Source organism: Coenobita brevimanus, chromosome 61 (genome assembly GCF_032717465.1).
Source record: "Coenobita brevimanus isolate Jiangsu-jjx chromosome 61, ASM3271746v2, whole genome shotgun sequence".
NCBI classification, from domain to species: Eukaryota; Metazoa; Arthropoda; class Malacostraca; order Decapoda; family Coenobitidae; genus Coenobita; species Coenobita brevimanus.
The window spans coordinates 37,710,742-37,733,234 of NC_137014.1; the positions used below are offsets into that span (position 1 = coordinate 37,710,742).

General features: G+C 41.2%; 1 protein-coding gene across 2 annotated transcripts; it reads left to right on the forward strand.

The window, feature by feature from the left end:
• The first annotated feature begins 2,415 nt into the window (after positions 1-2,415).
• LOC145403651 (renalase-like) lies at positions 2,416-18,365 on the forward strand. Of its 2 annotated transcripts, none has more exons than XM_080275338.1 (9): positions 2,416-2,498; positions 3,882-4,008; positions 4,568-4,673; positions 5,471-5,626; positions 6,808-6,962; positions 7,187-7,366; positions 11,229-11,398; positions 15,631-15,784; positions 18,039-18,365. In XM_080275338.1, exons 2-9 carry the CDS (start codon positions 3,894-3,896, stop codon positions 18,077-18,079), a joined length of 1,077 nt encoding a protein of 358 aa, XP_080131464.1. In that variant the 5' UTR covers positions 2,416-2,498; positions 3,882-3,893; the 3' UTR covers positions 18,080-18,365. The 2 variants fall into 2 exon arrangements, with proteins under 2 accessions (XP_080131464.1, XP_080131465.1); XM_080275339.1 differs by having other exon boundaries at positions 15,631-15,767.
• The last annotated feature ends 4,128 nt before the right edge of the window (positions 18,366-22,493 follow it).

Below are 22,493 nucleotides of genomic sequence, written 5' to 3' on the forward strand. Positions count from 1 at the left end.
ATCCTGAATGAGCTCTTATGATTATGAGTCAGGCAATTTAGGCGGTTAACTGACAAAAGTAGATGGGTGGATTTTTAGATAAGCAGGCATGATCTAAATCAGTGTTGTGATTAACTGTGATGAGAAGTTTTGAGGCGTCTTAGGTGGAAGTCACCCTTCCTGTATGAACTCTGGGATTAGGTGTCCGGAAATAGACAGACAGATGCATGTATGAAGAATAGAAACTGAAGTATAGCCAACTCCAGTAATATTCTATTCTTAATTGATTGGTTTGCTAACAACACTGGATAACTATTATATTCTATAAAAAAAAAAAAACAATATTTGAGTACAGTAATCTAAATATTGTCATTCTGAAGACAGAAATTGGAGGGTGGAAGGGAGTGTGAGGAGTGGGAGAAGGGGGTGGTGAGAGGAAGAGGGGAAAAGGAAGGGAAAGGAAGGGATAGTGGATTATATGGAAGTAAGGGAAGGGAAAAGAAAGACAATGAAGTGCAAAGGAAGCGAGGGGGAGACTTAGGGAATGGGGGAGAGGAAGGCTTATGATGCCTGTCAACTAAAAGAGGGTAATGAAGACAGATAATCAGTTTTTACCAAGTCACGGTCTTACCCTAGAATACGACACAAAACAATCTAATTTACATCAAGGTCCCCATTTGCACTGCCGGTTACACAGAGATATAAGGGAAATAAGCTTTATAAAAGACTCTGACCGGAGAGAGAGAGAGAGAGAGAGAGAGAGAGAGAGAGAGAGAGAGAGAGAGAGAGAGAGAGAGAGAGAGAGAGAGAGAGTCTGGGAAAGATGAGGGCAGGACAGGGAAGAGCAGGAGGAAGAAAGGGGAGAGAAGTGAGAAAGAATGACTATAGGCAGGAATGAGGCGAATGTGGAAAAATACGAAGGAAAACAAAAATAGGGATAGAAAAGGGTGATGGAACGAGGAGGCGGATGGGAGACGTGCAGCGAATGGGTTGAGGAAGGGAGGGAGAGGAAACGTCAGGAAAGGATACTGAGGAAGAGAAAGCGAGGATGGGGTGGCAGAGGAAAGAGTAGAGGGATAACAAGTGGAAAAGACGGCCACTAGGTAGGATACGAAAGGTGGCTGGTAGGAGGGAAAAGACCGGCACGACAATTTTTAGTACAAAATCGCCTGGGCTAATGGTGTCAGCACGAAATTCACGATCAGGAAAAAGGGTCAATGGTCATAACCTATATATATACATACATACCTAGCGTACATACATATATACCGGTGTGTGTGTATATATATATATATATATATATATATATATATATATATATATATATATATATATCCTACTTAAAAAAGTCAAGGTAGAGCAGTCGCCATGAGACGGTTGGCCGCGGTGCTCATCTCCGTACCTTAGGTGTTTTCACCCAATATTCTGGGATACAAGGCTATTGTATAAACCAGGTTACCACAGTTACCTCCCCTAGCTGTTACCTTAGGTACTCATATTGCCTACCATCTCACACAGGGTAACCTTTCGATTTATACCTCCCCCACTCCCGCGAGATTGATAATCAATTAAAATCGAAAGGACATCGCGAACTAGTGTTAGTCCCTGCAAAAATATGCAATAATTTAGTATAACACCTTTCGAAGGTAGATGAGACTGTGATATCCATTTTGGTTGCCAAAGACCATTTTATTAACGAGATCGGCACTCCGGTGACCCTGTATGACCTCCGGTGACCCCGCATGATCGCTACCCTTAAAATCAGGTAACCTACAGCAAGCCACGGCTACTACAGGGTAGTTTAAGCGCTATAATAATTACTGAATGTGGTGTATTCACAATCTCGATCAATTTTTAAATAATGTACAAGAATAAACTGTGCTGATATTCCAGTTCAGACTAGGTGGAAAACATCCTGTCTCAGTTGGCGCTTGAATCGCCACCCGTTTCACTCAAGAAAGGCTCAGCTATGAAGCCTAAGGTGTATATTGATTCACCCAACAGTATTCGGTCATTGTTTCAGCCGTGAGGACGAAAACATGTTTCAGGCTGTTGTTCCCACACCACTCGCCTGCATTAAGGTTTTTAGCTTGCTATGAAGTTACTATAGTGTCTCAGAGTGCTGAAAGTGAAAGAGGTACACATTATGCAATAAAACAGGGCCATAAACAAGAGTTATTAAAGGAAGCCGAAATCCTCTGAAATTTTTTTCGATTTGTATAAGTTTACCCTCTCTATGTCAGCTTTCTGTGACAATGTTTGACAATCGAATTAAAAGTTACCATATCTTGTAATATTTGAGCTAATTTGTTGAATTTATTGAGCAATAAAATGGAACTGTCTTAGTTAGATATAAATTTATCTAATAAAAGACAGAAGCAGGCATTTACCTTAAATATACGTAAATCAAGTCTGGCTATTACTGTTCTAGAATCAGCTGTTTTGTGTTGTTAAGCAGACGAATTCAAAGTCCGGAGTTGTATAACACCTCCACTCTGTAGTATTGTCATCGTAAAAAGGTAATGTTCTGGTGGTGACTGTGTTATGTAGAATATGTGAGCTGTGGTGAAATTTGTGCTGAATACTATTGTTTCCGATAGACTTCAGTTTTTGAAAGAATGACCTAACTTAGGGTAATTTAATATGTATAGTACATTGGGATTCGACTTTGGGAATTATGAACATGACCTTTACCAGTGTTTGATGATCTTTTGAATGGTGATATTAGTTTTCTATATTCCTCGTCCTTTAAGCAATAGATCTGCTCCTAAACAGTAATAAACTCTACCAGAGAAGGACTGAGGGCATGAAGAAATTGCATCGTAAGGCTTAGGCTAAAAGCATGCATTTGTAAAGTCAGTAATGAAGCATTCAAATTTCAGGTGATGATATTACACAGGTTTGGAAATGCAGGTTAAAAGTATGCTGCATGACATCTTACTTCTGTTGTATCTACTGTAGTTGCAGAGGGTGTCAGCTGAAACTCTGCTAGTGTGGTGTGATCCATTGGTGGATATCCAGGATGTGCCTACGATTTTTGCAATATCTGTAATCACTACGTTATGTCAGTAGTACATGCTCCTATTTCTTAAAGCCCTCTTCATTTTGTTGGGAGTTACAGGTGGTAGTTTAGGAATGTATTGTTAGAAAATGAAAGTTTCTGGTGGTGTATTAGGAATGTATTGTATGGTATTAAAAATGAAAGTCAAGTGTTTGTTAGGGAAATTATTATCACAGATGTCACGGAAGTAGCAAAAAGAAACTGGTCAACCATTACAGTACTAGCACAGAACACAACTCCTGAAGTCAACTTTGCACTCAAAAGTGCTGCAGTCCCTTGCACCACAGTATGTTTAGTTGTCTCATGCACCTCAGTTTCCCAATACAAACAGTCCTTCAAGTAGCTCTAACAGATCTCTTGGATTTGGCTCTATGGATCAGTTCCCCTTTAAGTCCTGTAAAGCATGGCTTTAATGTGTATAAGTAGAGCTCTTTCCCAATGTCAGGTGTGTGCAACGTGGCCGTTACCGTCTATAAATATTGTACTCGTAATTATATATCTGGATGAATTATTCAGGTTACCTGATCAAAGGTCATGCACAACTGTGGATTGAAAATGCATTTTTGAAAATTAAAAATTTTTATTTTTTTTTGCCTCCCTCACAGATGTGTGGTAGGTAAAGGTTTGCCAGCCAGCATTCTCTTTCTATTATTTTCTTATTTCAGTAAGGGTATCAGTATTTTTATACTGTAGTTATGATAGCTTTTTTTGGCTAGGCTGATGGAGTGGAAAAGATGAGATTACAAATGCAACTCTTACAATATATAGCAGTTGCTGTACTGTTCCAAGTACTGTATAGTATATAATTTTACTGTATTGGACATTCTGCCTTCTCGGACAGCACCTGTGCGCAATGACCCGTGTACTGCTGGTGGGTGGTGGGCTGACCAGTGCAGTGACTGGAGCACTGCTGAGGCGAGAACTGCCTAATGCTGAGCTGGTCCTTTGGGACAAGGCCAGGGGTGCAGGTAACATGGAGTATCAGGTTGCACAGTAAACCCTTGATTACTATTGCATATTGGGTAGTTATTGGATGCTGCAGACATTATTCTTTCTTTCTCTACCCAGACACCATAATCTCATACGGGGTGTCCGTTTGTCTTGAGTGGTTTTATGGGGAGGGTATTGGTTCAGACATTTGGAATAATTTCAGTCTTATTTTATTTCAGTATGTAAGCTTCAGTTTGATACCATTATATAGTCTTAACTTTTTTTTTCTTTTTTTTTACATATAGAATATGTATTGGGTTATCAAGTACAGTGCAAAGCACTGGAGCTGGAAATATTTTAGAAAGTCTGAGCTTTTCTTGTTAGGGTAAAGTCAACCAGAACTTTCTGTAAGCCAGAACCATTTATTAATTGGACTGGCCTGAGTCCCTTTTAGTCTGACTTGGCAAGATTTTACTGTACTGTACATGGATTTAATTGTTGATTTTTTGGTAGTTGCCAAAATCATGCTTGGATTTACTTGTTCATTATCGGATGGTTTCCTGAATGTCATACTGATTCATGCTTGTTGTTTTCCAGGAGGTCGTATGTCTACCTCTCGGAGTCCACATGATTCTAGCTGTTTGGCAGATCTGGGAGCACAATATATTTCTGCCACACCAGAGTATGCTGAGCTACATGCCTCGTAAGTTGTGCTATGACTGAGTATCATTCATTTCAGTACCATTGTAGCATAATTTCTTGATCCATTTAGCTCTGCTACATCTCAGTTTTATTACTGTACCCTTTTTCATTTCAGAACTCTCCTTTTTTTTTTTTTATGTAGTCTATCCATCCTGGTTATGCCTGCAGCCATTCTTAAAAAAAATATATATATATATATATATATATATATATATACAGTATAGCTGACCTGTATCCAAGAAAATGTTATCTTCTTATCACCACCCTCATTTCACAATTATTGACCTGTATCCAAGAAAATGTTATCTTCTTATCACCACCCTCATTTCACAATTATTTGAGATGTCAAGCAACAATTTATTTCACAGGGTCTTTTCCTTACTTATCCCAGTACCTTTTCATAGTATTCTTGAGGTAGTCAATTCCTCATCTTTTCTGAAGTTAACCTACTGGTACTTTAGTGTCACATTTAAGTTTTGCTATGTTAACACAGCACAACTCTAAAACTTCTAAAAATCACAGCCTTCTTTAGCACTCCACTTTTCCAGTTAATATAGCTTGCTCTCTCCTTAAATGCATATGGTACCTGTACCAAAGTTTGGAAAGTCATATTCTTTCTTTTCAAGTATTGCACCATTAGGTTGTTTTTAGTTGCATTGAGTTTCAGTATTCTTCTCAGTGATTCTGAGAGGTACAGTGCATATAACAGTGATCTGCTTGTAAAATTTGTTCATATGTTTCCCTCGCTTCTTCTGTTATATGACCTTTGAAATGCATTGTCATTACACCCAATACCAGGTACTATGGAGATCTAGTGAGAGATGGAGTGTTGACACCACTGACCAGCAAGGTGGTGGGCATGAGAGGGAATGAGGCAACCAAACACTATGTCACTCCTTCAGGCATCTCATCCATCGTGAAGTACTTCATGAAGGAGGCAAATGTAACTACTAAGTGAGTGAGCCATTATGTATGCCTGAGAGGAGGATAATAATGGGATAAGAATTAATATCATCTTTCTGCTACCACAGGTCATCTGTACTTCACTGTTTATGATACAGACAGCACCCATTTTATGGTAATATCTCCATATAGGATAAAATAAATCTTTTCCATGTAACTGTATTTCATTAAAAAGTCCATTATGCATTGTGCTGAATGTGACACATTCAGATAATGTTTGTGCAGTAACAACCCTCATCAATGACTAGTTTTAGACCACAGTCAGTAGAGCTGCATCAACATCCTAATGTCATCATGTTACCTGAGGTCTCATTAGATCCAGTGCACACACACAAAGGAAACAAAGATACATGATGGCCATACAGGCCTACTCCTATGCTTCTGGAGAGTAGGGAATCTGTCGTTACTTTCGTTCTTCTTTATAGTCTGAGCTGTAAGGCTGCATGCACCTCAAGTAGTTTGTGCTTGGATCACGTCACTTTACACTTATAGGGTAACGTACACTGAATAGCCAGTGTATTGTAACATGTACCATCCATACCTTAGCTAAGTGTTGGAGATTTTTACTGCTCTCTGCTTCCTGAGTGAATTAGTTTTAGTTATGTATTCGGAGTATACTCAGTAGAAGGAAGATACTGTATGGTACTTAATTTGTTAGTGACCCAATAATGTCAATATTCCATTCTCAGTGTTGTTTGTTGGTGTTAGTCATACCATCACTCTTGTTTTGGAATAATTAACATTAGAATACCAATATAATAATATATTCTTCCTCCTCCTCCTCCTCCTCTCCTCTCCTCTCCTCTCCTCTCCTCTCCTCCTCCTCCTCCTCCTCCTCCTCCTCCCCCCCCTCCCTGATGCCTGGCTTCCTTGTAGGAACCCCCGAACAGGAGACTGGTACAACAGAACCACTTCATGCCTTCTTTGAGTTCATATACCCCTCTCCCTCTCACTTTTTTCCTTTTCCTTCTCTCTCGCCAGTGTACCGCACTGTACTGCATCACTCTTATCCTCATCATCCAGAACTACCCTCAGTCTTACTTCAAGAGAATTTCTTAGCCATACTGTGCACTGTATGTGCATTTTTTGAATATGTCCAAAGAGAAAGCGTATATTTTCCCAATATCTCAATTACATCTTTCACGTCTGAAGTATATCTTTATGAATGATAGGTATGAGCATCATGTGAGAAGTGTGGATGCATCAGAGGGTGGAAGGTGGCGCGTTATAACCCAGTCTGGTACTGAAGACACATTTGATGCAGTCATCCTCACCATGCCTGTTCCTCAGATTCTGGGGTTGTCAGGCACAGTCAAGGAAATTATTGGTGAGTCTAATGTGAAAGGATGGGTTAGGAGGGGAAACACAGGTATGCACTGTATTGGTCAAGGTTTGACTTTCAGAGTTGATTTTACTGTAGTATAGATTAAAGTACTTAATGTCAGTTTTATTCAGAGGGAGATGTGTATACATCATAAACTGATTTTTTTTTAAATAGAGAGACTGTCGTACTGTGTAAATATGGCTCTTACTGTAGACTTTGCTTTCCAGATAGTGATGAGAAGCTACACAGTAATCTCCAATCAGTGGACTACAGTTCAAGGTATGCCCTTGGCCTTTTCTATGATTCTGGGGCACAGGTACAACTGCCTGAGGGTGCAGCTGCCCAGTATGTGACCGATGATCCAGTAGTGCGCTTTGTGGCACTTGATCACAGGAAGAGAGGTGCAGGTAGGCCAGATGGAAAAATCTTAATGAATGTTGTATTCTTAAATGGAATTAGCTACAGAAAGTTTTGTGTATGTATGGTGTGGATGGAAGGCTGTCGAGTGCTCTTTAGAACTTTTATGATGGCAGTGAAGCCTGTATAAGGGTAGTTGGTTGTCCGAGTTGTTTAATATCAGTGTTGGAGTGAGACAAGGCTCAGATTATGAAAGAGATATACAGCGCAGTATGTGAATGGGATTGTAAGAAAGGTAAACATTCTGTTTACAAAGGGACGAGAATAGTAATGAATGGTGAAGGGTGGGGTTCCTTGGATCTAATATATGCAAACGATGCTGTGCTGCTTCTAACAGTGAACAGGAGCTCTACAGACTGGTACAGTTTTGTCAGTGTCTGTGAGTGTTGTTCTTTGAAAGTTAATGGAGAGAAGAAAAAAGTGATCATTGTTGAGAGAGAAGATTACTTCCAGCATGATGTTATGGTAAATGAAGAGAGACCTGAATCAGTGAGAAAGTGTCGGTAAGTAGTAGTAGTACCTGTAGTTGTTCCTTAGGCAGTCTGGCCAAACAGTCCCTAAGGAAGGCCACGGCCGATACCAGGCTTTCCCACAGAGCTCTCAAGGAGTGTATGTTGCGTTGTTGGTGCAGGTAATTGTGTGCAGTGCAGTCTTCCATAATGTGCTTAACCCCTTAACCGCGGGGCGTCACTTTCGTGACTCTTGGGAGCAAGGGATCATACCGCGGGGCGTCGCTTTTGTGATTCTGTGTTATTTTGAATTCACCCGGGCTTTCAAGTGGGGGCTTGTATCATCTATCAGTACTGACAATGTCCAACACTAGTCAGCACTCCTAATCTCATCTGTACTCCCATCCATTGTTGACAATTTAGCCATTTCTCCCCGTTCTTGACTCCCCTCCCTACCCCCCCTCCATTACCCTATCCTCTCGCCTGCCCGGCCATGCTACGCTAAGTAAATCTTCCCTGGAATTTTTCACTGATTTCATCCATTGAAATAAGCCCTATGTCGTATTCTTATACCAAATAATATATACAAGAAAGAAATCAGGTAAGTGAGAGTGCCATACACCTGGAATTGGCTAATTATCACCTGACAACACCTCACGTGCACTGGTTCGCTAATTTTCGCTGTTTTTTTCCCCTTGAAATATGCCGTATAATCTATTTTCGTAATAAATATACATGTAAGGAGAGAAGGGAGAAGCCTAAGTGATATTTACATTCACCTGGAACTACCTAATTTATAATGTATTGTCTAGATTTCCTGCCAATCATATCAGTGCTACACAAAGCTGTTTCAAGATTTAACATTGGTAGCTCTGATTATATATCTCCTAAGTAGGCCTCTAATCTATTTTCGTAATAAATATACATGTAAGGAGGGAAGGGAGAAGCCTAAATGATATTTACATTCACCTGGAACTACCAAATTTATAATGTATTGTCTAGATTTCCTGCCAATCATATCAGTGCTAGACTTAGCTGTTTCAAGAAGTAATATTGGTAACTCTGAATAACCCCTAAAGCAGGCCTCTAGGCTGCCTGGCCTGGCCCCTGCGTTATCAGTGTACTCTCATCTTCCGAAGTGAGAGGACGTATGTTTCATCTTGCTGACTTCAAGGCCTTTTTTCACCCCCATGCAAATGGCTCTGTGACCTTTACCCCCTACTAAACCTCGTGTGGAAAGAGGTAAAGGGCTGACAATTGATAAAAGAGTGACTACGATCTTTCGATTAAGTAAAACAGTGCAAGTGGAATTGTAAATAATGTGTAAACAGCAAGTGAAAGTAATGAATGTAAATATACGTGAACAATGGAAAATAGTTTTATAAGTTATTTCAGGTGACAGTGCACAACACAGTGTAAATAAAATAGAAATGTAAATAATGTAAATAAAATAGAGAACGTAAATAGAAATGTAAATGAGTAGTATTATAAGAATACGAGTATATACCCTAGGAGTAATGAAAGTGAAAGTTTCACTCTAGCATGTCTGAATGCTATGAGTTATGAGAGTGAAGATGAAAGTGACATTCACTCTCAATGCCAGTATACAGGACGAGAAAGTGAATGCTACGTATTTTACTGAAAGAAATTGAATCCCTACAGTGACAATAAACTAATACTACTGAAGGAAACTTATGGATAAAGACTGTAGATATATATAAGTGTTATATAGTAATAGAAATATAAAGTGTGAGGGGTTTTATGAATAATAAATGACAGACTACCATGAGCGAACTAGTGCCAGTGCGACGATCAGACGCGCTCGTAATTTCCATTGCTTTCACAGTGTTTTTTTTTTTGAGTATGGATCCCAAACTACTTGAAAATTGTAGAATAGTGTTTATAGTGTTTGTATCTGGCTGTGGTAATCATATTACGGGTTGTCGGGAAGTGTAAAGTGGAGACTTCGTTACCCTACTTCAGAGGTCTCCACAAGTCCTACGGTAACCGACGAAGGCTCAACAATCATTCCAGGAGAAAGCTGAAGGTATGTGCCATAAGCATATGTAATTTTATTATTCTAGGACTAATAACTGATTTTTGGCAAATATTTTTTGAGAGTCTGTCGGAGCCCAAATAACCCCGCGGCACACGCAAGTCATTGGTAAACAAGCCCGCGGTGTAGGGGTTAATAGTATGGGATGCTGTGTTGCATCATGGACAGGTGTGAGCAACAGAGTCATCTAACCTCTTCTGATAACTCGAGGGCTGGATGATGCCCACATCTTATCCTGGTCAGGTGGACCCTGTCCTCACGAGGGAGATAGGATTCAGAAGGGTGGATATCAGGAGGCCATGCATGCAGCTGTGTGTTGTCTTTAAGTGACTGAATGGAGCGGCGAGTGATTTGAGTAAGTATCTGGGTGCAGTGGTAGATGTGAGGTAAATGTGCAAAGAAAGTGGAAAGTAGAGTGGCACAAGGATAGAATGTGGCTGATGCTGTGAAGGTCATAGTATGAAACAGGTTTAAAGTGACAGCTGCAAGAGGATTGCATGAAGGAGTTTTAGTTTCCTTATAAAACATGGGAATGAAGCTTTGGTATGGCATGAAAATGAAAAGCCAAGAGTTAGAGCAGTGATGGGATTATTGAGAAATGTGTGTGGGATGTGAAGAGTGAATAGGATTGGAAATAATATACTATAAGGTAATCTCCGAAAGATGTGGAGTAAGGAAATCTATGGAAAGCAGAGCTACAGAGAGCATGCTTAGATGGTATGGCCAAATGATGAGAATGGGTATAAATAGGGTGTTGAAAAGGATATGTGTGAACGAGTTTAAAGGTGTGAGGAGGCGTGATAGGCAGAGTTCATGGTGGATAGTTATGGCAAGTGAGTGTTTGAGAAAGTGAGGTTTGGAGGTTGATGGGGCTAGGTGACTTCAAGGGATCAGGTTGGTTGGATAAATGTGTGGTATATGGACGAGTGCATGACAAGGATGTAACACCCCATAACATACTAGTCTTTGGAATGACTAACTACTTGGTAATATGAAGCCCATATATGGAATGTGAAGTTGTGCCTATGAGTTTGAGTGAGGATTCTAGGGACTTGAATGGTAAGTGAATAAGTGTGGCTTACTTCACTGGGCATGCCATTGATTAGTTCTCCCACTGTCATGGTTTTTCTTTTGTCTTGCTTTCTGCTACACAGTACAGTATATTTTACACATTGCTTTTATATTCACCTCCATTGCTAACCCAACCATATACAAATAAACTAAATAACCATGCTTTCACACCTAAATCTGTTACTTAGCAAGTTTGCGAACATTATTAAATTTGAAATATCATTCAAGACTACTAGGCTAATATCCATATTCTGTAGATTGTTATTCTTTCCTCAGACTCAGCTGCACCAGCAGTTGTTATGCACACTTCTGTACCATTTGGAAAGGCTCATGTGGAAGAGACACCTGACCAGGTGAAGCCACTTCTTCTTTCCTCTGTATCAGAGATGTTCCCAGATTGGCCAGAACCCAAGGCAGTCAAGTGCCAAAAGTGGAGATTTTCTCAGGTATATAACTTGTTGTAACACTGTGATTTTGCTAATTTATTGAGTAACAGGTACTTCCCACTGCAGAGTAAAATCATATAGTAATAAACAGAATGGGATACTTAGCCCCTTGACTGCAGCTAAGGTGGCAAAAGTGAGGCCCCTGGTGTGGCAATCCACCCTAATTTTTCGCATTTTCAGTTCAGTAATTTTCTTACTAATACACAAGATAAAAAAGAAAATAATATATGAACAAGAAAGCTAAACCTTTCTATTTACCTATGAGCACTTCATAGAGAGAGGTGAAAAGATTAGTAAGAGAGAGTAAGAAGAGAGTGGATGAGGAATTTGGAAGGAATTTGAGTGTAAAGTGGAGGGACTGTAAGAAAATATTCTGGAAAGAGGTGAAAAGAGTAAGACAGGGTGGAAGTGAAGTTAGCAGGGGAGTGAAAGATAAAAATGGTAGATTACTAGTGGAGAAGGGAGAAAAAGTGAGCAGATGGAGAGAACACTTTAAGGAATTGTTGAACATTGAGGATGGAAGTAATGCGAATATAAGTGGCTGGGGAATGGCTGGGAGAAGGAGGGCGGTGAGAAGACAGGAAGAAATCAGTAGGATAGAAGTTGTGGAAGCAATGAAGAAAGTTAAATCGGGGAAAGCCCCAGGAATTGATGGAGTGTGTGGTGAAATGCTGAAGCATGGGGGAGAGATAGTAGTAGAATGGATGTGGAAAATATGCAGATTGGCCTGGGAGGAAGGTAGAGTCCCGGAGGATTGGAAGTCAGGTATAATTATTCCCTTGTACAAAGGAAAAGGGGAAAAAGAAGTGTGTGGTAATCATAGGGGCATTTGTCTTCTTAGTATAATAGGAAAAGTGTATGGTAGGATACTTATTGACAGAGTTAGAGAAAGAACAGAGAAATTAGTTGGAGAAGAACAGGGAGGCTTTAGGAAGGGAAGAGGTTGTGTAGATCAGATATTCATTCTTAGATCTTTAGTGGAAAAGTTTCTAGAGAAGAGAAAGAAGTTGTATGCGGCTTTCATGGATTTGGAGAAAGCATATGACAGGGTGGATAGACAAGGATTGTGGAAAGTGTTAAGAATATATGGAGTAGATGGGAAGTTGTTGAATGCTGTGAAGAGTATGTACGATGGTGCGAAGACTGCAGTGCGTGTGGATGGTGAACTAAGTGAATTTTTCTCTTTGAAAGTTGGGTTGAAACAGGGATGTGTCATGTCTCCATGGTTGTTCAATCTGTACATGGATGGGGTAATAAAAGAGGTACAAGGTAGGGTAGTGGATGTTGGAGTGGCCCTGGTGAGAGAGGATAGTGTTTGGAAACTTCCTGTACTGTTGTTTGCAGATGATACTGTGTTGTTGAGTGAAGACTAAGGGGAGCTGCAAGGCTTGGTGGATGAGTTTGGGAGAGTTATTAAGAAACGGAATCCAAAGGTGAATGTAGGGAAGAGTAAAGTGATGGTCTTTGAGAGAGGTGAAGTCAGTGAATGTACAGCGAGGTTGGATGGTGAGGAATTGGAAAATGTGAGTACGTTTAAGTACTTGGGTAGTGTGATGAGTAAGGATGGAGGTTTGGAGGGTGAAGTGCTTGAAAGGGTACAGCACGGAAGAAAGGTTGCTGGTTCTTTGAAAGCAGTGATAAGAAACAGGGAAGTGAGCATGGAAGTGAAAAAGTTACTACATGACAGTATTGTGATACCAACTCTAACATATGGAAGTGAAGCTTGGACGTTGTTGGAAGGACACAAGTCAAGAGTGAGAGCAGTGGAAATGAGTTATTTAAGAGGAGCCTGTGGAGTCACATGGAGAGACAGGCTGATGAATGAGGATATAAAGGAGCGTTGTGGTGTGGATGTGGATGTGATAGGAAGCGTTATGAGGAACACACTGAGGTGGTTTGGCCATGTGGAGAGGATGGAGGGTGAAAGACTGACGAAGAGAGTGTATGTGAGTGAAGTGGAGGGGGGGGAGAGGGAGGGGGAGGCCGAGGATGAGATGGAGGGATGGGGTGGAGAGGTATATGAGAGAGGGGTGTGTGAGCTGGGAGCAGGGCAGTGAAATGGCGGGGGACTGGGTGACCTGGAGGCGATTTGTTTGTGGCCACCCCAAACGGGATTGAGGCGTCTGGCAATAGATAGATAGCACTTCAGTGATTGTCTAAATGCTCCTTATGTTGCCGTAGAGATATTTTGAAGCAATGTCATTTTTTATGTTTTTGTGTGTTGCCGTAGCTGTCCGTTGTCCTCAACGACCCCCACCATCGCCAACTGCCCTTCACTTCACCACTTCACACCATTATATGTGTCACTTAGGTTTGCACTATGGTGTATGTGTCAGTTAGCATTTCAGTACTGTATCATTATTTTACAGACATTATAAAATGAAATAGTGTTATACAGTATTGAACAGTGAAAAACGAGTCAGTAATTGTAAATAATGCTACACTCAGCTAAATATATTTACATAGCTTACACCAGGCACTTTCAATTTCCAAATATTTTATTCACTTAGGCATCACTTAGGTTTGTACAATGGTGTATGTGTCAGTTAGCACTTCAGTATCATTATTTTACGGACACTGTAAAATGAAATACTGTCATATTGAACAGTGAAAAATGAGTCAGTAATGGTAAATAATGCTACACCCAGCAAAATATATTTACATAGCCTACACCAGACACTTTCATTTTCCATATAGTTTATTCACTTCCACTTACAATTAGCTTCTTTCACTTATTTACATTTTATGAGTCACTTTTCTAGAAGTTGACGAGTGTGTCTAAGTCACGGTAGCAGTCCCTCAGACATAAGCCAACCTGACACTCTGGGCGCCATGTTGTCACTTTCCTTCGTGCTTGTTCATACCTGCAAGTGTTTATGCAAACATAGCAGGAAGCTAAAATGATGAACTAGCAACCCCAAGCGTGAGTGGATGAATACACAAAGTTCGTGGGGCAGAATACAAGGTGCAGCTTTTAAAACAGAATTGTGGATTTTAAAATGAACGCCACAGTCTGTTGATAGGTCCATTCAGAAGGAATGTCGCGGTTAAGGAGTTAAGTGCAAAATACCTTACTAACCACTTGGCCACCTGGCCAGGTGCTATTGCTTGTCTTGTAGTTCATCATATCATCACAACAAATAGTTTTCCATCTACTGTTTTCATACACTGCCGTCTCTCTCATTCTGTACCATATAATTTTTTTTTTTTTTTATACCATCCTGCTCTAGAAGGAGAAGGTGATGGTAAGCTTTACAGATACATCCATCCATCCATCCATCATCTAATCCTACATTTGGCCCATGAGGAGCGTAGGAGCCCGGGGCTAGGCAGTTGGCCCCGACATTTAAGATGAGAGTGACCAGCCTCACTCATCCCTGAGTGGCATTACATGAGCAATCAACCCCAACCATCCCTTGGATATAAACCTTCACCGGCTCAATCCGACTGGAGCACAACAATTACCCATTAAACCACCAGGTGCCAAAATTTGGTAATATGGTTACCACCCAGCATAGTGAATGGTTTCATGGTGTACAGGAAACCATTTGGCTTGTCACTTAGTGTAGAGTCACCCACAGGCAGAAGGAAGAGGAAAGAATGAAGGAAGGAAAGACAGAAGAGAGAGTGTAAAGTCAACCTCTACAGATACATAAGAATATAATGGTCATAGTTGCTTTCCTTGTGTGCATCATTTATGTACATAATCACATTGCTGGTCATGCTTATACACCAGTAGAACAATCTTAATGGTTGTCATACCTGATTCTCTGGTATCAAGGATTAACTGTATCTTCCTTCTCTCTCCATCCTTCCTAGTTACTATAATGTTCCTTCCCGACTGTTTTATTATACTTCACAGTATTGTAAAAGCAAGCAGTGTTTTACTGGAAGATCAGATAATGATGAAAATCATGAATACCTGTGTTTTTTTTTTTTTTTTCCCATATCCAGTGTGCTAATTCAGGCAGCAAATGCAATATGGGTATCACAACAAAAATGTGAAACTCAGTGTTCTGTGTATAGTCAGCAAATTGGTTCAGACACCTTTATTCAGGAATCATACCATGCATAGTCTGAGCCTTTCTAGGCCAGAGATATGTTACCCTTGTCTCTACTCAGATGGCAGCTATGGGCAATACTGTACTATTAAGTGGTGAAGACTAACATCAGCGAGTGACCGAAGAGAGAAAAATAAATTAATATTTATTCCTGTCATCTCCTCTTTACAGGTGACATCAGCATTCCCTGGCCTGCCTGGAAGTGTCAGCCTTGGTAGAGGTCTTGTGATTGGAGGGGATGGATTTACTCACTCAAACATGGATGGATGCATTGAGTCGGCAGAGGCAGTGGCAGCAGCGGTGGTTCAGTACGTCTGCAGTAGATGTTAGCATGATGCTTAGCATGGGGTATAGGGTGGGCTGTTTCATACTGTATTTACTGTTTAGTATTATTTGAACCCATGTATTGTTCATGTAGTCATTGGAGAGTTTTTTTAACCCGTTAACTGCGCATGGCAGTTTTTTGGAGGTGTCTGTGGTGCGCAGACATAGGGGTAAAAATGAAATTTCCCAAAGGCCAAATTTTGTCTTAGGAATTGAGAGAACACATGCCAAAGTATATACAGTAGTAACAAAATATTAGCTCGATATTTACCTTGATAAAGCTATGGATGAACATCGAAGTGTCTGATTCCCTATTGGAATGTATGGTTTTCGTTTTCTTTTTCGGTTTCGGTTTTGAAGGCTAAAACATGCTTGCATGGGTCGGCCTTGGTCGCCATGGCACTATATTCGAAATTCACCTGTGCAGCCAGGGCTGTATTGAGCAGTCGCACTCGGAACAGCCCAGGCTGTATAGAGCAGTTAACGGGTTAATGTTAGTTTGTGAATAATTACAGTATTTTACTGAGCAGTATAAGAGTCATGTGCTTTTAAGACAGGCAAAACTTTACCACTTGAAAGACTTATATTGGCAAGAAAAACTGGAAATACTGTGCTTGAAAACTTGTATTAGGAAACAGAAGTAAATAAATAGCTTTACAGTACAATACAGTATAGTATTTAAGTAATAGTAACCTACAGTATGTGGCTGGATGATATATAGCTTGTGGAGTTGTGTACAGTACAGTTTTTTAAACTAAGCTGAGTGCTGTAGAAATCTCACTGAGTATTGATTTTACGAAAAAGAGTAAAGAGGCTTTAAAATATAAAAAATAATGGACTGTATGGATTAAATATTTAGTTAGGGATAGTTGCTGAAAACAGTAAATGGAGAATACAAAAATGTGTATCATTCATGTATGTGCTAAAGTTTTTAAAAGTTGCTAATGAAGCATAAGCATTTTACAGTCTACTGGTCAGTGGGGGTGCCCACCATATCCACTCAGTCGATGTAGTGCTGCTCCCGGGTACCTGCCCTTTCCTCTCTTCCTTTTTTCCATCCTTCCTCTTCTGTCTTTCCTTCATTCTTTCGTCTTCTGTCTGTGGGTGACTAAACTGAGTGACAAGCCAAATGGTTTCCTGTCCACCAGGAAACCATTTCCTATGCTGAGTGGTAACCATATAACAAAATTATGGCACCTGGTGGTTTAGTGGGCAATTAAGGCACACCAGTCGGATTGAGCCAGAGCTAGTTTATATCCAAGGGATGGTTGAGGTTTATTGCTCATGTAATGCCACTCAGTGAGGCTGGTCACTCATCTTAAATATTAGGACCAACTTACCCAGCCCTGGGCTACTATGCTCCTCATGGGGAAACATTAGATGAAATGATGAATGAATGAATGAATTTTACAGTTTTTGCTTGTTTGCAAATATGTGCTGTACCATAACTCTCCAGGCTGTATGATCTCTTGCAACCCAACCTCCATTACTAAACAATCACTCAGTTGTCTCTCAGCATTTCTTCCCAGGGGCATATTCATGAATGTTCATAATCAGTGTATGAGATTGCCTGTTTGTATTCTCCTCTTGATTCATACAGCTGCCAAACACACAACAACAAGACTGGAGCTAATATCAGAGTGAATGATATGACCAAAAATCATCATCATCAATTATCCAGACTTCCTTCCCCACGATAGGGTTGGTTGAGGTATGGTCCAGTGTGCCAGAAAGACTCTGAATGAGACACTGACCAAAGTTTGCCTAGTTGAATGGGCCACAGTCCCATTCTTTCATCATTAAAGGCCCTGAAATCCTAGTTCCACCTGATAGATCAAAAAATGTTTTTCCACACAATACTTCCCAATCACCTATCTTCTTTTTTGTTTTATTATTATTTTTATTCCTAGGAATATAAGGAATAAATTGGAAGTTGCTGGATACTGTGAAGAGTACTGTATGCATGAGGGTGCTAAGGCTGAAGTGCGTATGGATAGTGAACTGAGTGAATTTTTCTGTCAGAATGTTGGATTGAAACAGGGATGTGTCATGCCCCCACGGTTGTTCAGTCTGTATGTGGATGGGGTTACACCAGGGTTTGGCCATCATTCGGCGGGGTAAGGTGGTACTTCTACCCCCATCGCAATGCTGGGGTATCACATCTACGAGTATCATATCTCGGGGTCTGCCTGTACATTTTTTCATATAAGCAAATGTAAGTGAATAAAGGCTAATGCAGTTTCCCCTTTACTCAGGGAAGTCTGACTACAAGCTGAGGTTGTGCATAAGCATATAAGGATATAAGCTGGTGCTGCCTTGTCCAACACCTCTGCAGTCTTCGTATGTGGAGCATATCCGGCTTGAGAAATATATCAGGGTACCGTGTGGGCATTGTGTGATGGATGTTTGGCTTATTGCTGAGCTGTGTATAACGTTCCCTTTTTTTTCACTTTTGTAGAAGTAAGGGTGCTTTACTTTGGCTGTTTTGATGTGTATGGTGTACATATCACTAGCTTTAAAAAAATTATAGCATACAGTATTTATGTCACAATATACAGAGCTGTACAGAAAACAAGTGTATATATAAGCATTGATTCCTGGGCTAAATTATGTTTGAGCCTCTGGTTTTGCTAATAATAATAATAATAATAAAAAAAGTTGCCTTTCTTTTTAACCTCTATTAGGATTAATTTATTGCTTATATTTGTTTGTTTGTGATTCTGAAATTGTAGCTACTGTGATCAAGCCTGCTTCTACATACAGTATATACTTACATCAGTATATATGTAGATAGATAGATAAATAGATCTTCTTTATCGTCCATCTTTTCCCACCTCTATATGGGGTCATTTGTCTGACCAGTCTTAGCTGTGTGGCGCAGTCCATTTTTTTTTTTAGTTTTTTTATTGCTGGATCCCCTTCCTGACACCGCCCCCCTCCCCATTTACCTGGGCTTAGGACTGGCACCAAGATGAGCTGTCTTGCCCCTTCAGTAGCTAGGGGGAGTGCTTTGTCTGTTTGCCACTAATAGGCCTGTCTAGTATGGCCTCACATAGTTGATGCAGCATCCAATCCTGCACACCACTATAAGGCAGCACTCCATGCACAGGCTCTCTACCCAGAAAGAGTCACCACTACCCTTTTTGGCTGGGGCTACAACTTAACAGGGGCTGTGAAAAGGTGGGGGATGAAGTGGGCCGGCTGACCTTTGTGCCCACTCTTTCCCAACTCTAGAAAGGCTGCCACCACCCCTTTTGGATGGGGCTATGGCTCAAGAGGGCCTTGGGAGAGGCAGGAGATCAGGTGGCCTGGCCAGCATCCTATGCATCCTCCTCATTTTGCCCAGTTTTATGGCTGGATGCCATTCCTGATGCCAACCCTCCCCATTTATCCAGTATTGGAACTGACACAGAGCTGGGCTAACTTGCCTCCCCAGTGGCTGGGTAGATATATGAATCAATGTTAAAATATGGTATATCATCACTTTATTTCAGTTTGGATAAATGTCGCATACATTGTGTGGGTGTTTGGGAAGAAGTGATTTGATATTGGTGCGGACTGACCAAAGGTCATGGATGAAGGTCAAAGTTGCGGGTGTTGCATTATCTCATGGATGCCTGATCTGACGTATATCAAAATTGTCACAAGCGTTGTGTGTGGGTCTGGGGAGAAGGTATTTGACTTGGATGCAGATCAAAGGTCACAGTCATTGGTTATGGGTCAAGGGCAGGGTTCATGGTACAACAGTAATTTTGAATGCTTGATCTAATTTGGACTGAAATCCATATGTAAACACTCTTATGTGGGGATGGGAGGGATTGATTGAGTTTTGGTGCAGACTGATCAAAGGTCAAGGTTAAAGTTTGAATGCGACATTGCTGCCGTTTCTGAGCAGCCTCTCTAGTTTTCAGCTAATTTCAAATTCTGCTTTGCAAAAATATGTTTGCTTATATGGGGTTAGATATGGTGTAACCCATACATTTTACTCGGATATTCTAGGTTGGTTTAACTTCTGTAGCCTCATGTGAACGTGGTCCAATCCATATTAAAAAATCTATCTATCTATCTATCTATATACCTAGGCTGCCTCCCCCAAGGAAAGGGAGGTAGCCGAGACAGGACGACACACTCTCCATTTACTCATCCATTCAAACACATTCATTCGCATCTTAGCCCCAAAGGGGAGAACGGACAGATCCTCACCGCACCACACCGCACAAGGGTCAACTGCGCAATGCAATCAGTGACATCTGCAGCAGGGCCCGACAGCAGAACTGGTTTACCCCTGCCACATCATAACAGACCCATCCCCTTACCCGCACCTGACCTGACTAGCTTATCAGACCAAATGCGGGAGAATATCCCCTCAGGGCTGCGTCATCACTTATTCATTCACAATTTCTCTCCATATATTTCTGTCACGCACAGCCACTCTTCCTTGCTCAACAGACATCCCTCTCGCATCCAGCGCTCTCTTCACACTGTCCATCCATCCTATTCGTGGTCTTCCTCTCAGCCTTACACCTCTCACATCAGATCTAGTTATCTTTTTCACCAATCGCTCATTATCCATTCTCTCCATATGCCCAAACCATCGCAACACCCTCTGCTCAACTCTACCAGCCATCTCCCGAACAACTCCAGTTCTCCTTCGCACTTCATCATTTCGCACCCGATCCATACGCGTCACTCCACACATACTCCTCAGACACCTCATCTCCATTACATTCAAACTTTTCCTCTCTGCTACACCCATATTCCATGTTTCAGCCCCATATAATGCAGTCGGTACCACAACACCCTCATACAGCCTTCTCTTTACATCCATTCTAAGCGAACGACATTTAAACACTTTTTTCATTCCTCCCATCACCTTTCCTACTTCATTTATTCTAAACTTCACTTCTGCATCTATTCTTCCATCCACAGCAACATGTGACCCTAGATATTTAAAACAATCTACCTCCTCAAGCAACTCACCATTCAAAACTATATTCATCCCCCTACCATCTATCAACCTCGTACACTTCATCACTTTACTCTTATTCTCATTTACTTTCAATTTCCTCCTTTCACACACCCTTCCAAACTCCTCTACCAACTGTTTCAATCTCTCCTCTGAATCAGTCACCAGTGCAGTATCATCTGCAAACAGCAGCTGCTTCAGATTCCACTCTCCACCATCAACATTTACCAGACTCAGACCACCTAAAACTCCTGCATTCACCTCCCTTACAACACCATCCATGTAAATATTAAACAACCAAGGCGAAATCACACATCCCTGTCGAAGCCCCACTCTCACGGGAAACCAATCACTCACAGCATTTCCCACTCTTAAACACGCTCTACTATTTACATAAAAACTTTTCACCCCTATTGGTAACCTATCATCAAGTCCATACAATCTTAAAACAGTCCACAAAGCCTCCCTGTCAGTTCTATCATACGCTTTCTCTAAATCCATAAATGCCCAAAACACATCCTTGCCTTTCGCTAAATACTTTTCACACACTTGTCTCACAGCAAACACCTGATCAACGCATCCCCTCCCTCTCCTAAAGCCACACTGTTCATCACCAATCACTCCCTCTGTACCCTCTCTAACTCTCATAATTAACACTCTACCATACACCTTACCTACAACACTCAACAGACTTATACCCCTAAAGCTAGTACATTCATACTTATCACCCTTGCCTTTATACAACGGGACCACACAAGCAATTGCCCAGTCAATTGGCACCATACCTTTCTCAAAGCACACATTCAACAATCTTACTAACCAGTCAACAATAGTCACTCCACCACCCTTCAGGCATTCCACAGCACACCCATCCATACCTGCAGCTTTCCCTGTTTTCATCTCCTTTACTGCCTTCTCCACTTCCTCCTTCGTGATCAAAGAATCATTGAACTCTCCCAACACATTTATTCCTTGCACCCTTCCATCCGCCACAAGCTCAGCCACCCTTTCCTCCTCTACATTTAACAGTCTTTCAAAATACTCTGCCCATCTCTTCCTTACTGCATCTATCTCAATTAACATCCTTCCATCCTCTGCTTTTACTCGTTCTTCCTTCCCAGACTCTCCCTTTCGCACCCTTTTCACCTCCTTCCAAAACATTTTCTTATTCTGTTGAAAATTCTCTGTCAGCCGCCTACCCCACCTCTCATCTGCTGCCACTTTAGCATCACGCACAGCCCTTCTCGCTCTATTCCTCTTTTCCTTATACCTTTCATATGACATCTCATCCTTCCTCTGCAGCCACACTTCATATGCACGTCTCTTCTCAGCCACAGCCATACTTACTTCCTCACACCACCATTCACTTCCTTTTCTTACACCACCACCCACATGTCTCACACCACACACCTCTTCTGCATGCCCCACCACAGCACTCTTAAACAACTGCCATTCCTCCTCCACGCTACCATTTTCCCGATCTTTCACTGCGTTCCACTCATCTTTCAATTTCTCCTGATACTCTATCTTTTTCTCTCTTTTATCCAACTCACTCACTTTCAAAACCTCCCTGCCAAACCTAACCCTCCTAGCTCTCACCCATCTCTTACCTACTCTTAACTTTCCCTCCACCAGGTAGTGGTCAGACATACCTCCACCCTCCCCTCTCAGAACTCTCACATCCAACAATCTTCCTATTACATTCCTAGACACAACCACATAGTCCATCAAGGCTCTATCAACA